Source organism: Callospermophilus lateralis, chromosome 7, assembly GCF_048772815.1.
Source record: "Callospermophilus lateralis isolate mCalLat2 chromosome 7, mCalLat2.hap1, whole genome shotgun sequence".
Taxonomy (NCBI): domain Eukaryota; kingdom Metazoa; phylum Chordata; class Mammalia; order Rodentia; family Sciuridae; genus Callospermophilus; species Callospermophilus lateralis.
The window spans coordinates 87,653,640-87,674,584 of NC_135311.1; the positions used below are offsets into that span (position 1 = coordinate 87,653,640).

Genomic DNA, 20,945 nt, shown 5'->3' on the forward strand with positions numbered 1-20,945 from the left:
GGATTCAGTCCCCATTACCAAAAAAAGAAAGTGTTTGTTTTATGTTTATGAGATAATATAGAAAGATTCAGGTCATATCAAGTTTTAAATTACTATCATGACCCATATGAAGTTTACTCAGTTTCCCCAAGTTAGGGCAGTGAGTCAAATTAGAAATATTAAAGGTATGAGAAATTTAAGAAATAAGACAAAACATGAAAATAAGTAAAAGAGCAGAATTCAATTGGGACCAACTTTGATGGAGACTGGGTCTAACTCCCCAAAATGAAGTCATTTAAATGAATGGGAATACCAGTGGCATTCTGAGTAAAGAACTTCCTGAGAAAACAGGAAGAAGATAGTAGAAACAATTCCTCTGGATGTTAGCAGGTTAGGCCCACCTCCTGTTCCTCAGAGGCAGCTGCTTTTGAACCTAGGGCTGTTAGCTAAGGCAGGGCATCAGCATAATCTGGCATTATCTAACCGGGAATTTCACTTAGGAGTTCCAAGGAAAGCAACCTCCCTGCCTTGTTATGGCTCAAACAAGCCCATAATTTATACACGGCCTCCAACAAATTACCTCTATATTCTAGAAAGTATCTGGACAATAAAGAAGAGTTATTAATCAATTCCTTTATTAATGCTGAAGAATTTAATGGTTGTTTTGTGTGTGTGTGGTGCCTGAGATCAAACTCACACATGCCTCACACATACTAGGCAAGTTCTCTACCACTAAGCTAAATCCCCAGCCCTCAGGGTTTTTTAATATTAGCAGTTTTTAAACTTTTCCAAGGACCCCTGTGTTCCATGCACATTTCTGGTACTGCCATTGGCAGATAGGATGCTAGGTGGCTGAGGCTCTAAATGCTTCATCCCAATTAACACCCAGATTTATAAGAAAGAATATCTTTGCCCTATTTTATATAGACATAGATTAAGAGAAAGAAGTTAGGGGAGATTTCATTTAGGAAAAGAAACAAAAGGTTCTTTAAAACGCAGTTTGAAAAACTGATTATAAAACAGATATGGTTATAGATCTATTTAACACAGTATAGTCAGTTCTGTTTTCTAGTGGTAAGTTAACTGGTTTGAGGGAAACAGTCCCTAAAATAACAGTCCTCATTTGGTGAAAAACTTGAAATTACCATAAATCAGAAAAACTATCTACACCTGATGGGCTGGGGCTGTGGATCAGTGGTAATGCACTTGCCTGGCATGTGTGAGGCACTGGGTTCAATTCTCAGCACCACAAATAAACAAATAAAGGTCTATCAGCAACTTAAAAAAAACAAAACAAAAAAAAAAAACACTATCTACACTTGAAAAGGTGCTAATTGTTTAGATATGCATCAGAGGATCTTCCTCTTATAAGTCAAAAGTATAGACAGAGCCTGCAAGGACAAGAATGAGGAGTATTAAGCATGGGGGGCAGTCAGCTTTAGATTCTAAAAGGTTAAGTATATGAAATTCAAGATGGAGGAAATATATAGCTAGAATTACATCTTTTCCCATCTCAATCTTTATCAAATATACCCAGACTTCAGCTACATAACCTAGAATAATAACCAACTTTTAATAGTCTTACTCATTCTTTTTTTAGAAAACTAGAATGAATGGCTTGTTTTAGCTTTTTTGTTATAGCTAGTTTTTTTTTAAATGTAATTTAGGGTTATTATACAGCCCCTCATATTTCTATTTCCCCCTGTTAGTGCATGAAGTAACTGTGTCATGATAGTAGAATTCATAAGTGAATAATGAAGTTGTGATAAATTTGGGAATCTCCTCATTTCTCTCTTAATAACCAGGGAGCATATCATCCTCAGTGATGTGGAACTTCTCCTAAATCAGTAAACTGAGTATCTCTAGAGAAGGATACAACTGAAAAGTTCAGAGTGGAATTGACATGTCAGGCCCTCAAACAGAACTAGATATTTTTGTCTTGAATGCTATGTTTACAACCTTACCTCCATATAAAATATAACTCTTCTGTAGGGTGTGGGTAAATGTACACAAGTCAGATACAGTATAAAAAGTTACAGTAAGTACAAAAAGTAAGAGTACAATAACCCAGTGCCTCACACACTAGGCAATTAAGAGTACAATAAGTCCTTTCATGATACATGTAAAATTAAGTTGACTATAAGCAAGAAATTAGAAGTTCACTGATTATATATTTATTTAGAAACTTTATTTCTTTAAGATTCTAATTTGATTACTTTAGATTACTGTTATTTTAATGAGTATATATTTTTGGAAAGTGAATTTTGATAAGTACTTAAAATTAATAACCATATCTTATTTTTCTAACAGGTTCACATAGTTGATTAGCAAGAATGTCTTTGATAAATATCTATTGCGTTGTTTACTAAATTATTCAGCATTTATTTTATCAATCAATAGCCATAACAAATTGAAAATGCTCCCTGAAGAAATTACAAATCTAAAAAACCTGAAAGGCCTGTACCTCCAGCATAATGAACTAACTTACATACCAGAGGGATTTGAACAACTTTCCAATTTAGAAGATTTAGTAAGTTGTGATTTTCTAATTTTATACTATTGTGGCTGGTGGGATTTTTTCATCAGACTGAGAAATGTGATATGATTGAAATTGTGGGATCTGGATGGCTGATTTTATGATTAGATTATCAGAAATTGTGTATTTCAAATAAATTGCTAAATCAATAATTGTAAACTTGTTTTTCCTATGTTATTAAATCAACTTCAAGTTATAACTCAGGACTAGAGTTTGGAAAAAAGCAAAGAAGGTGACTATTCAGAGACTTTTATAGCTTAGAAGGAAGTTGTCTTTAGCATATATCAATTTTCTTCTATCCCTATACTGCTTTTTTTGTTGTTGTTGTTGCTTTAATATTTTTTTATTGTAGATGGACACAATACCTTTATTTATTTACTTTTATGTGGTGCTGAGGATTGAAACCAGTGCCTCACACGTACTAGGCTAGTGCTCTACCACTAAGCCACAACCTCAAACCCCCCACAATACTGTTTTTGTTCTTTATGTTACCTGTGGCCCAGCCCTATGAGTATCTAGATAATCCCTTCAAAACATGCCTTTTCTTCTCTGTTTTCCAAAATGGCCATATTTCCTACTAAAACTTTTATTTTATGTTTTACTTATCCTTAATAGAGATAATGATAAAGCAAAAGAAATAGTATTTTAATCATATTATTAATAATAAAAACAATAAGAACTTTACTTCGTGTTTTACATATGGCAAGCTAAATAGTTCTATCCCTTAATATATTAAGAAACTGTGAAAGTGCATCCCTTTTTCTGCAGTTCACCACCAAAGGAATAAGACTCTACTGTAAAGTATTCCATCTTAAAGAATTTAGTCACATCAAATGAGAGGTTCTCATATATATTATGTATTCTAAATAGTTATTTCATATTGCATTTTGGTTCTTTTCCCTTTTACATGTTTTCAACAGTTCATTTGTGTCATGTTAACATTAAACTTTCTCACTAAAGTAAAAATTAATCCTTTTACTTCTATTTATTCTGTAAGTACAACCTCCTTGATACTCTCCTCAATTGCTCTAGTGTTTGAAAAAATATATATACATGTCCAAGCTATTCTTTCAACGTTTTCTTGTTGTTCAGTCTGGTCAGATTGGAAATTAGGTTACAGAATAAAAAGGCATATGTAGATAAAATGAATGAGAGAAGGGAACTATCAGATTTTCTTATAAATTTTTAAAAATTTTATAAATATTAAAATTAGTTGATATTTAAAAGGCATACATTAGAGTTAAAAGCTGGCAAGAAACTTTATAATAAATGAAGTTTCCCAGTTCTACTTTATGGGTTCTCAGACATTTGCATAATAAAATTTTCCTTTGATAATTGTGTTCTTAAGGATTTAATGTCAAATAAATCATAAATATGGAAAACAACATATTAAAACAGATTAAAATGAGAAATACCTGTGACCATTTAAATTAATAATATTAACATTATAAAAACTGCTTAGCCCAATGGCACTAAATATTTGTTAAAGTAATACTGACATAAATATGGATTAGTGTATATATATAGTATACTTATGTTTTATACCTTTTCCAACTACAATAATTTAATATTTTATCAGTAATACGTTGTAGAATTTAGAAGGAACGGAATAATTTGGCATAAATATGGATTAGTTTATATATGGCCATACTTATGTTTTATATCTTGTTACAGTAATTAAATACTTAATTTTATTAGTAATTCCATTTAGAATTTAGAAGGGATTTTTATTAGAATGATTGGGGTTCTTTAAAATGCTTTGAGACTCGCTGGGCTTGGTGGCACACACCTGTAATCCCAGTGGCTAGGGAGGCTGAGGCAGGAGGATTGGGAGTTCAAAGCTAGCATCAGCAGTATCGAGGTGCTAAGGAACTTGTGAGACCTTGTCTCTAAATAAAATACAAAATAGGGCTGGGGATGTGGCTCAGTGGTCAAGTGCCCCTGATTTCAATCCCTGGTACTCCCCCTCAAAAATGTTGAGAATTTCTGAATTAATTTGTCAACAATTTTTTTTAAGTTTTTCATTTTAGAAAAGTGTTAGATTTATTATAGTTGTAAATATATGCCCTTTACCCAGCTTGTCCTAATGTTAACATTTGTATAGTTATGAAACATTTGTAAAAACTCAGAAATTCATATTGGCATAATTCTAACTCTAGATTTCAATTCATTATTTCTCTAGTTTTTTTTTTTAAACTACTCTTATCTTTTTGTTCCAAGTTCTAATCCTAATCCCATTCTATTTAATTTCTGAAACTTTCAATAATATATAATATTTATTTATTAGCAAGCAATTCCTTGATTTTTATTTGAGAATTAGAATTGTAGATTATATTGTTATATGTTGTAGATTATTATAGTGTTATATTAGTAAATTTTTGTAAAAATGAGCTAATTCAGCTTTTTACTTTTTTTTCTCTCTCAGTTTATTCAGTTACAGAATACAGTTGTTTAATATTTGACTTATTGAAAATCTTCATAGCTATTTTAAGTCATTTTTTTCTTATTTATTCTTACCATTGACCCTACCTAACATTTTGCTGATAGAAAATGGAACACTTTACACTTAATTCAAGTGTTACAAGAACTACCTGATTTCTAACATTGTTTTTTAAAGGATTTTTTAAAAATAGTTCTCATTTAAAGAAAAAAGAGAAACTTCAAAATTTAAAGAAACATTGAAGTATAGCGATAAATTAAGCTAGCTCGAATGCATCAAAAATAAAAGACTTCTAATCTTTGCCAATGTAAACTTCCGAAGTCAGCAGAATCAAGAGAATACATTTTTCTCAGAAATTGAAATGACCACTTTTTCCAGTTTGTTTTTCTTTCTTTCAGGAACTTTTCTATCTTGCAAAGATGTCTTTCATTTGTAATTATGGGTTACCAATAATGTACCTAATTCATTCAATAGAAGGACAAAATACATTTATGCATTGCAAACATAACATGATATACTGTGCCTTAGTTTTAATAGTAACCTTTATGTAAAATATTTTTAAAGTAAGAATTTATTCTAAGGAGAAGTGCTAGGGATAGATATTCACCAAATTACATTGTTATATTTTGTGCATGTGTAAATATATAACAACAAATTCCATAATTATGTACAACTATAATGCACCAATAAAAATATGTGGAAAGAAGAAAGAAAAAAGAATTCATTCTAATTTCTATCTGCTATCTTAATGAATACATTGTGGGTCTATAGATATTTGAAAACATTGAAGTGAATGATAATCTGGGAAATTGTGTTAAGGTTACAAAATCAGTCACCTCTAAAGTAGTCTTTTATCTTGCATTTCCCCCAATTTCTGAAACTCCATTTAGGGCTATTTATGTACTTTCCTGTTTTCTCACTTATTCATTCATTCTTTCTTTTAAAGGATCTTTCAAGCAATCGTCTTTCAACTGTTCCTGTTAGTTTTTCTTCTCTGTCTAGTCTGATACGACTCAATCTTTCCAGTAACCAACTGAAGAGTTTGCCAGCGGAAATAAGCAAAATGAAAAGTAAATCATTTTTAAAATATTTTAAAAACTACATAAGTTTGAAGTTGATGTAACTTGCCTTTGGAAAAATAATTTGTAACATAATTATAGAGAAGTAAATAATAATTTTATGATAGTGAATGCAAGCAATACTTAGTCACATTTTCTCCAGACCATTATTATCTGACAGATTTCTAAAGAATTAATATCAAAAGATATTTAGGCATATTAAAAAGTAATTGAGAAATTGATTAAGGTTTTCAGCTATGCTATCTCTTCATAGTTTTAACTATGGTTATAGTCTTTATACAGTTTATAGTTATAACTATATATATATATATAACTACATAAATAATATAGATATAAATGTATAGTTAGTTAATATAGCTATATAGTTATATAAATATATACCCTGTATAGTTATAGGACATTTAATTGTTATTTAACTATAAATAAATGGATTCTAAGAATAATTTCTTCAAATGTATGGTGTCATGAAATTTTACAATGCTTTTGTTCAAATTATTTTGACATCACATCATTTAATTTACAATTTGAAGATTGATAAACCTTGATGAAGAAATTATGTTGTAAATTTTAGAAGCAGGTCTGAAATCCTCTTGCTTTATCCCCACTGCTTGTATTCTTTCAGTTAGTGCTCCTAGATGTAAACATTTCTAAAAATTATTCTTTAAAACAAATTTTTACTTTAAAAATTTATTGTATTTGAGTGGATCAGACAGCAACATTCTTTTCTCACTATTCTAATAAAATAATATATAAATTTTATTAGTTGAAAGTAGTACTGTTTCATTTGCTTTGAAACCAGTTAGCATCTTCATATACTTGAAAATATGCAATCTAAGGCAACATATCGATATAGCCTTGAATTATTTAAAAATCAACAGGCTCAAACTGCAGGAAAATAAGTTGTGAATGCATACTGCATAATCAGTCTGTTGGAGAGGTAGGAGAATAGATGTTGGCCCTGGTAAGTGAAAGAATCTAATATGGAGTAAGCCTATTGAATCTCTTTTTTTTTTTAATTTTTTTTAGTTTTAGATGACCACAATATCTTTTATTTATTTATTTATTTTTTATATGGTGCTGAGGATTGATTCCAGTGCCTCATGCATGTTAGCAAACGCTCTACCACTGACTACAACTCTAGCCCATGCCTATTGAATCTTAAGAAAAGAAAACCTTTACTTCTTTTCCAATTTTGTTTTTCTGATTGCCTTTAAGAAAGGAGGATCCAGGAGCTGAAAGAGAGATCCTGCAAGTAAAGATATTCTTTTGATGGACTGTGGTTGTGACTCAGTAGTAGAGTGCTCCCCTAGCATGTGTATGGCACTGGGTTGGTTCGGTCTTCAGCACCAGATAAAAGTAAATAAGTAAAAGAAAGTAATTGTGTCCATGTACAACTAAAGAAAAATATTTTTTAAAGAAAGATATTCTTTTGAGCTATAGTAAATATTCTTATCAGGAATGTTAGCAGAGGTGTTAGGAGAAGTATATAATTAAAAAAAAATAGAAAAGAAGATGGGAGTGGGAAGGAGTAGTAAGCAGTATGATGGATGGAAGAATGGAAGGCAGTACATAAAAATCCAGGTCTTTTTAGCAGAAAATCTACTTACCTAAAATCCCAGTAACTCTAAGACATTACTAGCCAGAGTTACTTGATGTTCATTCATTCAGTCAATGTGCTTATATGTTAAATATCTTTAATTATAGCCTTTTCTTTTTAAGGGTACACAGTATATGCAATGATAATTGTATATGATTTACATTTTTTAAAAAAAAAATTTTTTAAGAGAGAGAGAGAATTTTAATATTTATTTTTAGTTTTCGTTGGACACAACATCTTTGTTTGTATGTGGTGCTGAGGATCGAACCCGGGCTGCATGCATGCCAGGCGAGTGAGCTACAGCTTGAGCCACATCCCCAGCCCATGATTTACATATTTTAAAGCAATAGAGACCTAGAGAATTTTGTTTTTTTAACTGCATTACAAAGATAACAAGCATTATTATTAAATACTAATTTTAACATCATTAGGTCTTAATTTTAATTAAATGTAAAGAGAAACTTAGTTTACATTTATTTAGTTCAAGAATATCTGAGTATTCTTGATTATTGTCCCAGTATACATAAGCATATGTTCATAAGTTCTTGCAGAGGTTTATTATCCATTCTTTGAAATTCTATATAATCATACACCAAATTTTTTTCTTTTTAAAGTGCATTTTATTTTCACTGAATATATATTGCAGGATTAAAGCATTTGGATTGTAATTCAAATCTCTTGGAAACTATACCTCCTGAATTGGCTGGCATGGAATCACTAGAATTGCTTTATTTGCGAAGGAATAAATTGCGTTTTCTACCAGAATTTCCTTCATGTAGACTATTGAAGGTACTATTTAGTATATTACTAAGTAACTGTTTATTTTCTAAAAGTTGTTTATGAAAATGAATTTTTTTTAAAGGACCTAATCTTTTGGTCATGGTGTGTGTGTGTGTGTGTGTGTGTGTGTTTGTGTGTGTGTGTGTGTGTGTGTGTGTGTGTGTGTGTGTAGTTTTTAGAATTTTAATGTGACTACTGACTTTAATGATATTGTTAGTAACAGATTTTTTAAAAGAAATAATTTTTAAAAATAGGTATTTGGTCCTTTTACCTGATTAGTAATTCATAACTGGAGAAGTACTATATAATGAGGGTAACATGGTATGTTGGGACTATCCTGTGGGAGACCTGAAATACTAATAAGAAATATTTACTTAATGCTGTAAGTTGGCTTCTCTCACATTTACGTGATCTGTTTAAGATTATTTTGGCTTTAAGAATATAACACTGGGGGCTGGGATTGTGGCTCAGTGGTAAGAGTGCTTGCCTAGTATGTGCAAGGCCCTGGTCAATCCTCAGCACCACATAAAAGTAAATAAATAAATAAAATAAAGGTATTGTGTCCAACCACAACTAAAAATTAAATATTAAAAAAAAAAGTATAGCATTAGAGGGCTGGGGATACATATAGCTCAGTTGGTAGAGTGCTTGCCTTGCATGCACAAGGCCCTGGTTTCAATCCCCAGCACCACACACACAAAAAAAGAATAATGCATTGGGCTGGGGTTGTGGCTCAGTGGTAGAGCACTTGCCTTGCACGCATGAAGCAAGGGTTCGAGCCTCAGCACCACATAAAAATAAATACATAAATATATTGTGTCCATCTACAATTAAAAAATATTATTAAAAAAAAAAAGAATATAGCATTATAGCCAGGCGCAGTAACACGTGCCTGTAATCCAGCAGCTCAGCAGGAAGATTGCAAATTCAAAGCCAGGCTCAGCAAAAGTGAGACTCTGAGCAACTCATTGAGGACCCTGTCTCTAAATAAAATGCAAAATAGCAACTGGGGATGTGGCTCAATGGTTGAGTGCTCCTGAGTTCAATCCCCAGTACCAAAAAAAAAAGAAAGAAAAAGAAAGAATATAGCATTATAATTATGTTTGAAATTTGTCATGCTTTACTTTTCTTTATATCTATTTTTAGTGTTAAAAGAGTTTCTTTTAAATAGAAAGGTAACAGTGATCTAAAAAAATTGTAATGGAAAAGTTTTCATTTAATTAAATTAGCTAATTTTCCGACTGATAATTATAAATTCTGGTAATGGGATACCAATGTGTATAATTATCATTAATGGTAATATTACATGAACTCATTAAAATATAAATTCTTTTGATTGGTACTGATTTGTTTTGAAACTAATTTTCACCATTGTACTTTTTAGACTTATGCTTTTATTAATATTATAAATGTAGCTAGTAAATAATTTCTCTACTTTGTTTTTGTAAACTTGATGTTTCTGCACGATTCATCTTTAATTATTTTTCTATTGCCAGAACATTTTTGAAGATATTCTTCTTTGCCTTTTTTCTTTATATGTAAAATAGCTTAAATGTAATTAAAAATGTACCTTAGTAATAATAAAGTTGTATTTTTTCTAATGTATATTTCCATGATTTGAAGTTAAGAGTACCCACAATTTTATTTTTATTATCTAATATAAAATTGAATAAGAAACGCGTATGGCTGATCTTTTTTTTTTTTTTTTTTTTTTAGGAATTGCATGTAGGTGAAAACCAAATTGAAATGTTAGGAGCAGAACATCTTAAGCATCTGAATTCCATCCTCGTGCTAGACCTGAGGGATAACAAGTTAAAATCTGTTCCAGATGAAATTACACTACTACAGTCTTTGGAAAGGCTTGACTTAAGCAACAATGACATTAGTAGGTAAGTTAATAGAACAAATTAATAGAAGTTGTATTTGTATTTAGTTATAATTTATTAATTAAAATATTTGTAAAACAATACATGAGATCCTTTTGTAAATCTTGAATTCACTAAATATTTATTGAGCAGATATTATCTACAAAGAAAGATTAACTCGATTTCGTCCTTGGCAGCTGGCTTGATATGTTTATAGAATTAGAAACAAGTTACTGTAATTCACTAGAACTAAAGTCTAAGGAAACTGGATTTTTGGTCCACATTTTTTGTTGTACATAATAGTGGGACTTGTTATGTATTCATACAAACACACAATATAACAATATTATTTGGCCAACACAGCTCCCAGCAGGTTGGATTTTTATGTGTTTTTTCACTGTACTATGTCCAACTCTTAGATCAGTGCCTTTGGCATATAGAAGGTGTTTTATAAATGTTTCTTGGATCTGTTAAATGAATGTAAAGCCATTAGAGGAATATAAAGCACTTTGGGGGCTTAAAGGATTTACAGTTCACTAAGAGGAATCAGGGCACACTTCATAGCAGTAACTTTTTCAGATGTTCTTCAAGACTGGGATTAGGGTAAAGTAAGTTAATTGCCTAGAACACAAAATGTAAGAACGTACTCACTTTCAGAATTATACCTCATCTTAGTTATACCGGATCTTTATAGAATAGAAGTTTCAGGTTCATGTGTCAGGTAGTTAGGATGTACATTTGGCAGAAGGAAACAGTGTTAAGACCAGGACGCAAGAAAAGACCACTGACTCCAATTAAAATCAAATTAAAGCAGGCTTATTATTTCGACCGGCTGGGCTGCCTCTCCCACCCAAAACCGAGGGAACAAGACAGCATCCACAGCTTTCCTGCAGCCCAGTCTTATAGCCCAGAAAGTTACACAAAGGGGAGTTACAGATAACAGAACTCTGACGAGCATAACACTAATGGTAGTTTACATTTTTGCTGGCCCAGACATCAGAATTTATGAAGGTCATTAGAGCCTCAGAGTGGGTCGTTATCTGACCAGGGAAGGCCAATATTTATGAGATGTCACTAAAGTTTCAGAGAGGGCTGCTATCTGGTCAGAGAGCCAGGCATGGGTGAGTTCATGGCACGGGCAGGCATTCCAAGCAGGTTCAGAATTTGCAGCAATTTATAGTAAAGCCAAAATTAGCTTTTCATGGCTTTGTGGTGAGATGGCTTCCAATTTTAAGAAAAGATCAGGTTGGGTCTATCAACAGCACAAACAAAACTTTGGGAATTCTAAATAAGGTGCACGTAGGGAACTTATAAAAATTTAGAGCTTGAAAACTAAGTTGAGCCATGTGGAAGAGACCCTTGAAGAAACAGTTTTCATTTTAAGTGCTATAGAAAGACTATGTACAAGGCTAATTTGAGTATAATATTAAAACAATAACAATAATACATTGAATAGGAATGGTTTTATAGGTAGGAAATCTAAAAGCTGTTAGTTTAGTAGTTATCACTAAGGAACACATTTTATTCAATGGCTTGTATTGACAGTTGTATAAATTTATGTAATGAGGAACTAAATTTTGATAGCAATGGGAATGAAAAGAAAAAGGCATATGTGTGGTGAATTAGAATAAATTGTATTTAGCAGCTGACTGGTTATGTTGGACAAGGAGAGAAGCAGAGTAGTGAGCAAAGAATCATAAAATGTCATAGAACATTATATTTAGAAATGGAATTATTTTATATATACAGACTCAGATCATATATCAACTAGATGTCTGAGGTTTTAAGTTTGAATGCCAGAAATATGGAGTACTATTCACAAAAGAAGAAAAAATTAGGCAAGGCAGATTTTCTTTTATGTGTATATTTTAATAAATGTTTTTAAAAGTAACATTTGTTTCCACAATGTACTTATGGCATATTTAGACCATTGATTTGAATACTTGGATAATGATCACCTTTTCATACATATATGATAGAATTAAGCAGTGACCTGAATATCTATAAAAGTACTTATCTTTCCAGTAATGAATAAAATAATCTATTGCTTCTTACAAATATTGACATGTAAAATTTTCTCCCTGGTGGTTTTATTTAGTCTACTGCATAAAAGCAGTAGGAAGCAGATGTTTAACACAAAAACTAAATGTTTGGTACAAATATTTTTAATGTCAGAAAGTGTATTTCAGTTTTTCTGATATCAGAAAATATATTCACATGTATTTTCCTCTTTCTCCAGAGCTCTGGAGATAAAGGGCCTACAACATAATCATATTTTAGTATATTTTTAGGAGTTTTTTTCCTTCCTTCAAAGCATATAGTTCTGAGATACTAATAATTCTTGTCATTTTCAACCCCTTCAGATTTTCTTCTAACTAAAATACTGGTTCCTAACACTGTTACTAGAATAGTTTCTATAAAATAAAAATATCTAATCATTCATCTACTTGAGAAGCTTTGATAGTTTTCCATTGCCGTAGCACTGTTTTCTCAAATACGGCTGAGTGTTAGAATCATTTAAAAGGCATTAAGTAAGGGGAAAAATAATACAGATTTTGAGGTACCAATGAATTAGAATCTTTTACAATGACACCCTACAGTTTGTTTTGTTTAAAAAATAATTCCTGGAAAGATTTTGGTACATCTTGTCTTCAAACCAGTAATTGAAAGATAAAATCCATAATTTCTGGTAAAACAATCAAGGGTGTCTGAAGCTGAAACTACTTTTGGTTGCTTCTTTCTTTCACTGTTCTAGGTATCCTGCTTTCTGACTACATCAAACTATAAATATGCCACCCCTTCCGTTTGTTTCTTTATCCTAAAATGCCCTTTTTCTGCCTTAATGCCTAAGGGAATCCCATTCATTTTAAGCCCAAATCCAGGTGTTGCTACTCCCTTCTACTCCTTTATCCTTGTTTCTATTTTCATAGCAACTTTACTTATTTAGGGTTTTTCTTATTATATATATTTTTATATAATGTTATTTTTTGATGTGTGACTTACACATAATAAAAGCATATAATTTGATGACTTTTGGCAAATGTGTACAGTTGTGTAACCATTGTCGCAGTCATGTTAGAAAACTTCTGTCTTCCCAAGAATTTTCTGCCTTTTGCCATCAATTCTGTTTCCATACTGCTAACTAGTAACTACTATGTACTCTTTTTGCCTTTTGTAGAAAATCATATAAATGCTTTATGCACTATACAGTTTTTGTGTTTGGCTTTTTTCATGTAGCATAAAGTTTTTGTGATTCACTCATGTAGTTGTGTTCATATAGTTCATTCATTTTTGCTGAATATTCTTTTATGTAGATATATCACAATTTAGTCATCTCTACTAGTTAGTTGAACATTTGGGTGTTCTTCAATTTTTTTGCTATTGTGAACATTTGTGTGTAAGATTTTGTGTGGACATTATTATTTTTATTTGGGGGGCTTGGTAAATGTAGGGAGTAGAATTGCTTACTTGTGTGGTGGATATATCTTCAATTTTAAAAGACACCATTTTTAAAGTAGTTGTATTACATGTATTCTCACCAGCAATATAACATATGTATTATTTGTTATATTTTGTGCACTTTTATGTGTTTTTTTCTTTTGTTCAATTGAGAACTTCAGAGCAAGAACTTTGTCACTATGCCTGCCAATTTGTAGTATTTTGTAGAAACAATAAATTTTATTGAGAGTGTATATGTGTATAAATGGGTTATCTTTTTTATGTGCCAAAGATAAAAATGACTGTCCTTATTGAATGAAAACCTAATTGGGTATGTATTTTGTTCTTTTTATTTGTCATTTTTTTTTCATTTAGAAATAATTTTATTTGCTTCCTTGAAGTACAAAATTAAAACATTATTAATGAGTCTAATTGAATTGCTGATTCATTAAAATTTATATTTTTAACATTTTAGCACTAGATATAATTTAGCAAATATTTTATATCTAACATTCTTTTTTAGCAATTTTATCATGACAACTTTGAAGATATGTCTGGTTTTTCTTTTATATGTTTAGCATTTACCTGAGGGAAAAAATTTTAGGCCTATGTAGGCCTTTTTTGAGACTATTATATTATATTGTTTGTCATATGCTGTTAATTTATAGTTAACTATTTGGTTGGTCTAGATTTGTATTTAACATTTTCTCTGAAATCAATTTAATCTTTTGTAGTCTGCCCTGTTCATTGGGAAACCTACATTTGAAATTCCTGGCACTAGAAGGAAATCCTTTGAGAACCATTCGGAGAGAAATTATAAATGTAACTATTTAAAATTCAGCTCTTTATCTTTCAATTGAATTGTAAATGTATATATGTTGATCTGTAAAACTGCAAAGTATTCTTGGTGAATGCATTTTTTTTTCTCTGCTCTTTCAGAAAGGAACTCAAGAAGTTCTAAAATATCTACGGAGTAAGATCAAAGGTACTTTTTCTATTTTCTTCTATACTTTAAAGAATCATATTAAAGGTGGTAAAGTATTGGTACATAAATTTCAATGTACTCAATATGAGTATTTAGAAGGAATTGTTCCTGGAAGTTGTGGCTCTGTTCTGTATCCACATAGCCATAATAATGCTAAGATTATAAAAACTGAAACTTGTAACAGTAACGTTCAATCTTTAATCTCTTTAACTTAAAATCTATCATTTATAATATATCATAACAAATCTTCAGTAAGTACCTAGTGCTTTAACTTTGAAAAATGAGTATGACTTTACTTTTAAGATATAACACATAGGTTCCACTAACTTCTAAATACTTTAATAGGTAGGTGAGTACCTACTATCCATGCAGTTTTGCTAAATTCTGACCAAGATGAAGAAAAAATATTATTAGGTATGCTATCATATGAACATGCATCAAAAATTAAAATAGTACTGTAAATTTATTTTTAGTAATCTATTAAATTTTTAGTATTTCACTAAAAATGTGATATATCCCAGTTTTTATTTCATATCTGTCATCATAGCAAAAAGAACAAAATTAGGGGTTGGGCACAGTGGCACATGTCTGTAATCCCAGTGGCTTGGGAGGCTGAGGCAGGAGGATCAAGAGTTCTAAGCCAGCCTCAGCAATTTATTGAGGTGCTAAGCAACTCAGTCAGACCCTGTCTCTTAAAAAAAAATACAAAATAGGGCTGCGGATATGACTCAATGATCGAGTGCCCCTAAATTCAATCCCTGGTACCCACCCACTCCCCAAAAAAGAACATAATTGTACTAGTGTATTGCTGTGTAACAACAGTTGCTCCAAAACTTAGTGGCCAAGTGAAATAGCTGTTAATTTAGTTTACAGCTCTGTTTTTTATGCATAGTCTTGCATGGTTCTGTGTTCTCAGTTAACCTATGTTAAATGAGTAAGTTCATTCTTCAGCAAATTTTTTTTTTTTTTTTTTTTTTTTGGTACCAGGGATTGAACTCAGGGGTGCTTAGCCACTGAGCCTTTTTTAATTGATTTATTTTGAGACAGGGTCTTACTCAATTGCTTAAGGCCTTGGTAAATTGCTGCGACTGGCTTTTAAACTTCCAGTCCTCCTGCCTCAGCCTCTGAGCTACTTGGAATACAGGCTTGTGCCACCACACCTGGCAATGATTTGTATTAAAATAATTTTCTAAAAATCTTATTGCCTATCAATGAAACCATTTCCTTTCTTCTTTAGATAGGCTTTTTCCTCCAGAAAATATGGATTATTCTGACATATGATCAGTTAGAGGTCATGTCAAAATAATCAAATTTTTATGGATACAAAAAGTCTGGGTGAATCTAATGTAGATTACATTTGTGTACCATCCTTTCTGTTCAGTAACGTTTATCCAAAGGTAAGTAAGGAAATCCATGCATGCAATTTTATTTTCTCCAGAAACATCACAAAAGAAATTGGTGATGGAAAATTTTGTTAATGTATTTATCTGAAAGGTAGGAAGAACTGGGAAAAAAGAAAACGGCAACAAAAATTTTGAAGTTGGAAATAAATTTTCTCTCCTTTTTTTTTTTTTTTTGTGTGTGTGTGGTGCTGGGGATTGAACCTGTAACCAAAAGCTTATCCTGTCCCCAGTGCTAATTAATGCCAATTTAATATAGAGGACATGGTTTTGAAAAAAAGGAAAAGAAGTTTTATTGCTTTGCTAGCAAAGGAGAAACATTGGGGACTCCTGTCCCTGAGGCTGTGATTCTGCCCATCAGGGAAAACAAGGCTTTTAAAGAAGCTATTCAAATCCTATGATTCCAGGTGTGCCCTGATGGTGATCCCAGGTGTGCCCTGTAGGTATGTTAAAATTCACTTCTTAGATCCTCTGGCAGATATCTCCTTCCTGTGGTGGGTGTGTTGGGGAAGAAAAGATAACACTATCTCCCTAATCTTGTTAGAGAAGGGGAGAAAAGGGGAGAGAAGAACTTTTCCCTTTAATAATAGGGCTGGGGATATAGTGTGCTTACCTGGCATGCTTAAGGCTCTGGATTCAATCCTCAGCCCTACCAAAAAAAAACCAGAACAAAACCTCAGAACAACACTGCATATTGCTTAAGTGAATTATACATCAACATGACATAACAATCATAAATATCTATTCCCCAAACAATGGAACATTTACATACATCAGACAAACCCTCCTCAACTTCAAGAATCATAGACCCCAACACAGTAGTACTGGGTGACTTTACTTTAACATACCTCTCTCACTGCTGAATGGATCCTCAAGACAAAAACTAAACAGAGAGTTGGGGATATAGCTCAGTTGGTAGAGTGCTTGCCTCATGAACACAAGGCCCTGGGTTCAATCCCCAGCACCACAAAAAAACAAAACAAAACAAAACAAAACAAAAAAAACCTAAATGAAGAAACGTTAGAATGAAATAATACAATCAATAATTTAGACTTAACAGACATATAGAATGTTTCATCTATCAATGACTGAATACACTTTCTTCTCAGCAACACACTTATCTTTCTCTAATACAGACTATATAAGCTCTCACATGTTGGCATATAATTGCAATATTACCTTAATATATTTGTAGCATCTTTAGGGTTATTTTGATAGCTTCCTTTCCATTTCCATTTGTGTTCTTACTTTTTTTTTATTAGACCTCTTTGATTTTATTAAATTTTAGCTGTATTATCTCTTCTCTATTATACATATATTTCTTTTCCTACTCTTACTTTTTCCTTACTACTACTTTATTTGAAAATAATTTGATTGTTATTCTAGCTTCTTTTAAAAAATTTTTTTTTTCAGTTGTAGTTGGACAATACCTTTAGTTTATTCATTTGTTTTTAGGTGGTGCTCAGGGTCAAACCCAGGGCCTCGCATGTGCTAGGGGAGCACTCTACTGCTGAGCCATAACCCCAGCCCTATTCTAGCTTCTTTATGATACAAGTACTTTAAGTTATAAATGTTTATCTGAGTACTGTTTCATCCCAGAGATCCTGATATTTTAAGCTTTTTTTTCTATAATTTTTTTTATTATTGATATATGACAGTGGAATGCATTACAATTCTTATTACATATATAGAGCACAATTTTTCATATCTGTGGTTGTATACAAAGTATATTCACACCAATTCATGTCTTTATATGTGTACTTTGGATAATAATGATCATCATATTCCACCATCATTTCTAACCCCTTGCCCCCTCCACTCACCTCTAATCCCTCTGCCCTATCTAGAGTTCACCTTTTCCTCCCATGCTTCTTCTTATCCCACTATGAATCAGCTTCATATCAAAGAAAACATTTGGCATTTAGTTATTTGGGATTGGCTAACTTTACTTATTATTATCTTCTCTAACTCCATCCATTTACCTGCAAATGCCATGATTTTATTCTCTTTTATTGCTGAGTAATATTCTATTGTGTATATGTGCCACTTTTTTTTTTTTTAACTCTTTTATCTACTGAAGGGCATCTAGGTTCCACAGTTTAGCTATTGTGAATTGTGCTGCTATAAACATTGATGTGACAGTGTCCCTATAGTATCCTGTTTTTAAGTCCTTTGGGTATACACCAAGGAGTGGGATAGCTGGGTCAAATGGTGGTTCCATTCTCAATTTTTTAAGAAATCTCCATACTGCTTTCCATATTGGCTGCACCAGTTTGCAGTCCTACCAGCAGTGTATGAGTGTAGCTTTTTCCCCACATCCTTGCCAAAGCTTATTGTTGTTTGTCTTTATAATAGCTGCCATTATGACTGGAGTGAGGTGAAATCTTACGAGTGGTTTTGATTTGTATTTCTCTGATTGCTAGCAGTGATGAACATTTTTTCATATATTTGTTGATTGATTATATATCATTATTTGAGGAGTGTCTGTTCATGTCCTCGGCCCATTTATTGATTGTGTGTTTTGTTTTTTGGTGTTTAACTTTTTGAGTTCTTTATATACCATAGAGATTAGTGCTCTATCTGATGTTGAGGAGTAAAAGTTTTCTCCCAAGATGTAGACTCTCTATTCACAGATTGTTTCTCACAGATTGTTTCTTTTGCTAAGAAGAAACTTTTTAGTTTGAATCCATCCCATTTATTGATTTTTGGTTTTAATTCTCACGCCAAAGGAGTCTTATTAAGGATGTTGGGGCCTAATCCCACATGATGGAGATTAGGGCCTACTTTTTCTTCTATTAGATGCAGGGTCTCTGGTTTTATTCCTAAGTCCTTGATCCATTTTGAGTTGAGTTTTGTGCATAGTGAGAAATAGGGGCTTTAATTTCATTTTGTTACATATGGATTTCCAGTTTTCCCAGCACCATTGATTGAAGAGGCTATCTTTTCTCCAATGTATGTTTTTGGCACCTTTGTCTAATATAAAATAATTGTAATTTTGTGGGTTAGTCTCTGTGTCCTCTATTCTGTACCATTAGTCTACCAGTCTGTTTTGGTGCCAATACCATGCTGTTTTTGTTACTATTGCTCTATAGTATATAGTTTAAGCTCTATACAGTGATGCCACTTGCTCCACTCTTCTTCCTAAGGATTTGTATTTCTTTAGCTATTCTAGATCTCTTATTTTTCCAGATGAATTTCATGATTGCTTTTTCTATTTCTATGAGGAATGTCATTGGGATTTTGATTAGAATTGCATTGAATCTGTATCGTACTTTTGGAAGTATGGTCATTTTTTTAATATTTATTTTTTAGTTGTAGTTGAACACAATACCTTTATCTTTATTTATTTTTATGTGGTTCTGAGGTTTGAACCCAGGGCCTCGCACATGCTAGGTGAGTGCTCTACTGCTGAGTCACAACCCTACCCCATTATGGTCATTTTGCTAATATTAATTCTGCCTATCCAAGAGCAAGGTAGATCTTTCCATCTTCTAAGATCTTCTTTTATTTCTTTCTTTAGGATTCTGTAATTTCATTATATAGATCTTTCACCTCTTTCATTGGTTCCCAATTTTTTTTTTTTTTGAGGCTATTGTAAATGGGGTAGTTTTCCTTATTTCCAGATGTTGGAGTGGATTTTATTTCTTATTTCTTATTTCTTATTTTATCATTGATTTCTAATTTCATTCCATTTTGATTTGAAAGAATGCAGGGTAGTATCTCTATTTTTTATATCTGCTAAGAGTTGCTTTGTGGCATAGTATATGGTCTGTTTTAGAGAAGGATCCTTGTGCTACTGAGAAGAAAGTGTATTCTCTTGTTGAAGGATGAAAAATTCTATATATGTCAGTTAAGTCTAAGTTATTGATTGTATTATTGAGTTCTATAGTTTCTTTGTTCAGCTTTTGTATGGAAGATCTATTTAGTGATGAAAGAGGGGTGTTAAAGTCACCAAAAATTATTGTGTTGTGGTCTGTTTGACTCTTGAATTTGAGAAGAGTTTGTTTGATGAACGTAGATGCTCCATTGTTTGGGGCATATATGTTTATAATTGTTAAGTTTTTTAGGTGTGTAGTTCCCTTGAGCAGTATGTAGTGTCCTTCTTTATTCTTTTTGATTGACTTTAGTTTAAAGTCTGCTTTATTTGATATGAGGATAGAAATCCCTGGCTTGTTTCCACAGTCCATGTGAGTGGTATGATTTTTCCCAACCCTTCAACTTCAGTTTGTGGATGTTTTTTTCTATGAGATGAATCTCTTGGAGGAAGTATGTTGTTCAGTTCTTTTTCTTTCTTCTTTTTAATCCAACCTGCTAGTCTATGCCTGTTTATTGGTAAGTTTAGGCCATTAACATTCAGGGTTATTATTGAGAGATAATTTGTATTCCCAGCCATTTTTGTTTGTTTTTGGTATTTAATGTGACTGACTTGGTTTCTCCTCTAATTAGATTTTCCTTTAGTGTAATACCTCTCTGCTGATTTTCATCATTGTTTTTCATTTCCTCTTTTTGGAATATTTTGCTGAGGATGTTCTGTAGTGCAGGTTTTCTAGTTGTAAATTCTTTTGTTTATCATGGAAGGTTTTTATTTCATCATAAATCTAAAACTTAGTTTTTGCTGGATATAAGATTCTTGGTTGGCATCCATTTTTTTTCAGAACTTGGTATATGTTGTTCCATCATCTCCTAGCTTTGAGGGTCTGTGATGAAAAATCTGCTGAGACATGAATTAGTCTCCCCCTATATGTGATCTGATTCCTCTCTCTCTTGCAGCTTTTAAGATTCTATCCTTATTCTGTACGCTAGGCATTTTCATTATAATGTGCCTTGGTATAGATCTGTTGTAATT

At 32.0% G+C, this 20,945-nt stretch overlaps 1 protein-coding gene across 3 annotated transcripts in view; it reads left to right on the forward strand.

Annotated features, from left to right (window-relative positions):
* Nucleotides 1–20,945, forward strand: part of Lrrc40 (leucine rich repeat containing 40) — a 62,514-nt gene that overhangs the window by 13,094 nt on the left and 28,475 nt on the right. For 2 of the 3 annotated variants that reach the window (XM_076862299.2, XM_076862300.2), the window contains 6 exons: nucleotides 2,380–2,509; nucleotides 5,902–6,025; nucleotides 8,278–8,420; nucleotides 10,128–10,300; nucleotides 14,449–14,536; nucleotides 14,654–14,699. In XM_076862299.2, the coding sequence (XP_076718414.2) occupies nucleotides 2,380–2,509; nucleotides 5,902–6,025; nucleotides 8,278–8,420; nucleotides 10,128–10,300; nucleotides 14,449–14,536; nucleotides 14,654–14,699 (704 nt within the window). The remainder of the gene's footprint in view (nucleotides 1–2,379; nucleotides 2,510–5,901; nucleotides 6,026–8,277; nucleotides 8,421–10,127; nucleotides 10,301–14,448; nucleotides 14,537–14,653; nucleotides 14,700–20,945) is intronic. The other variant, XM_076862301.2, reaches the window with a different exon arrangement.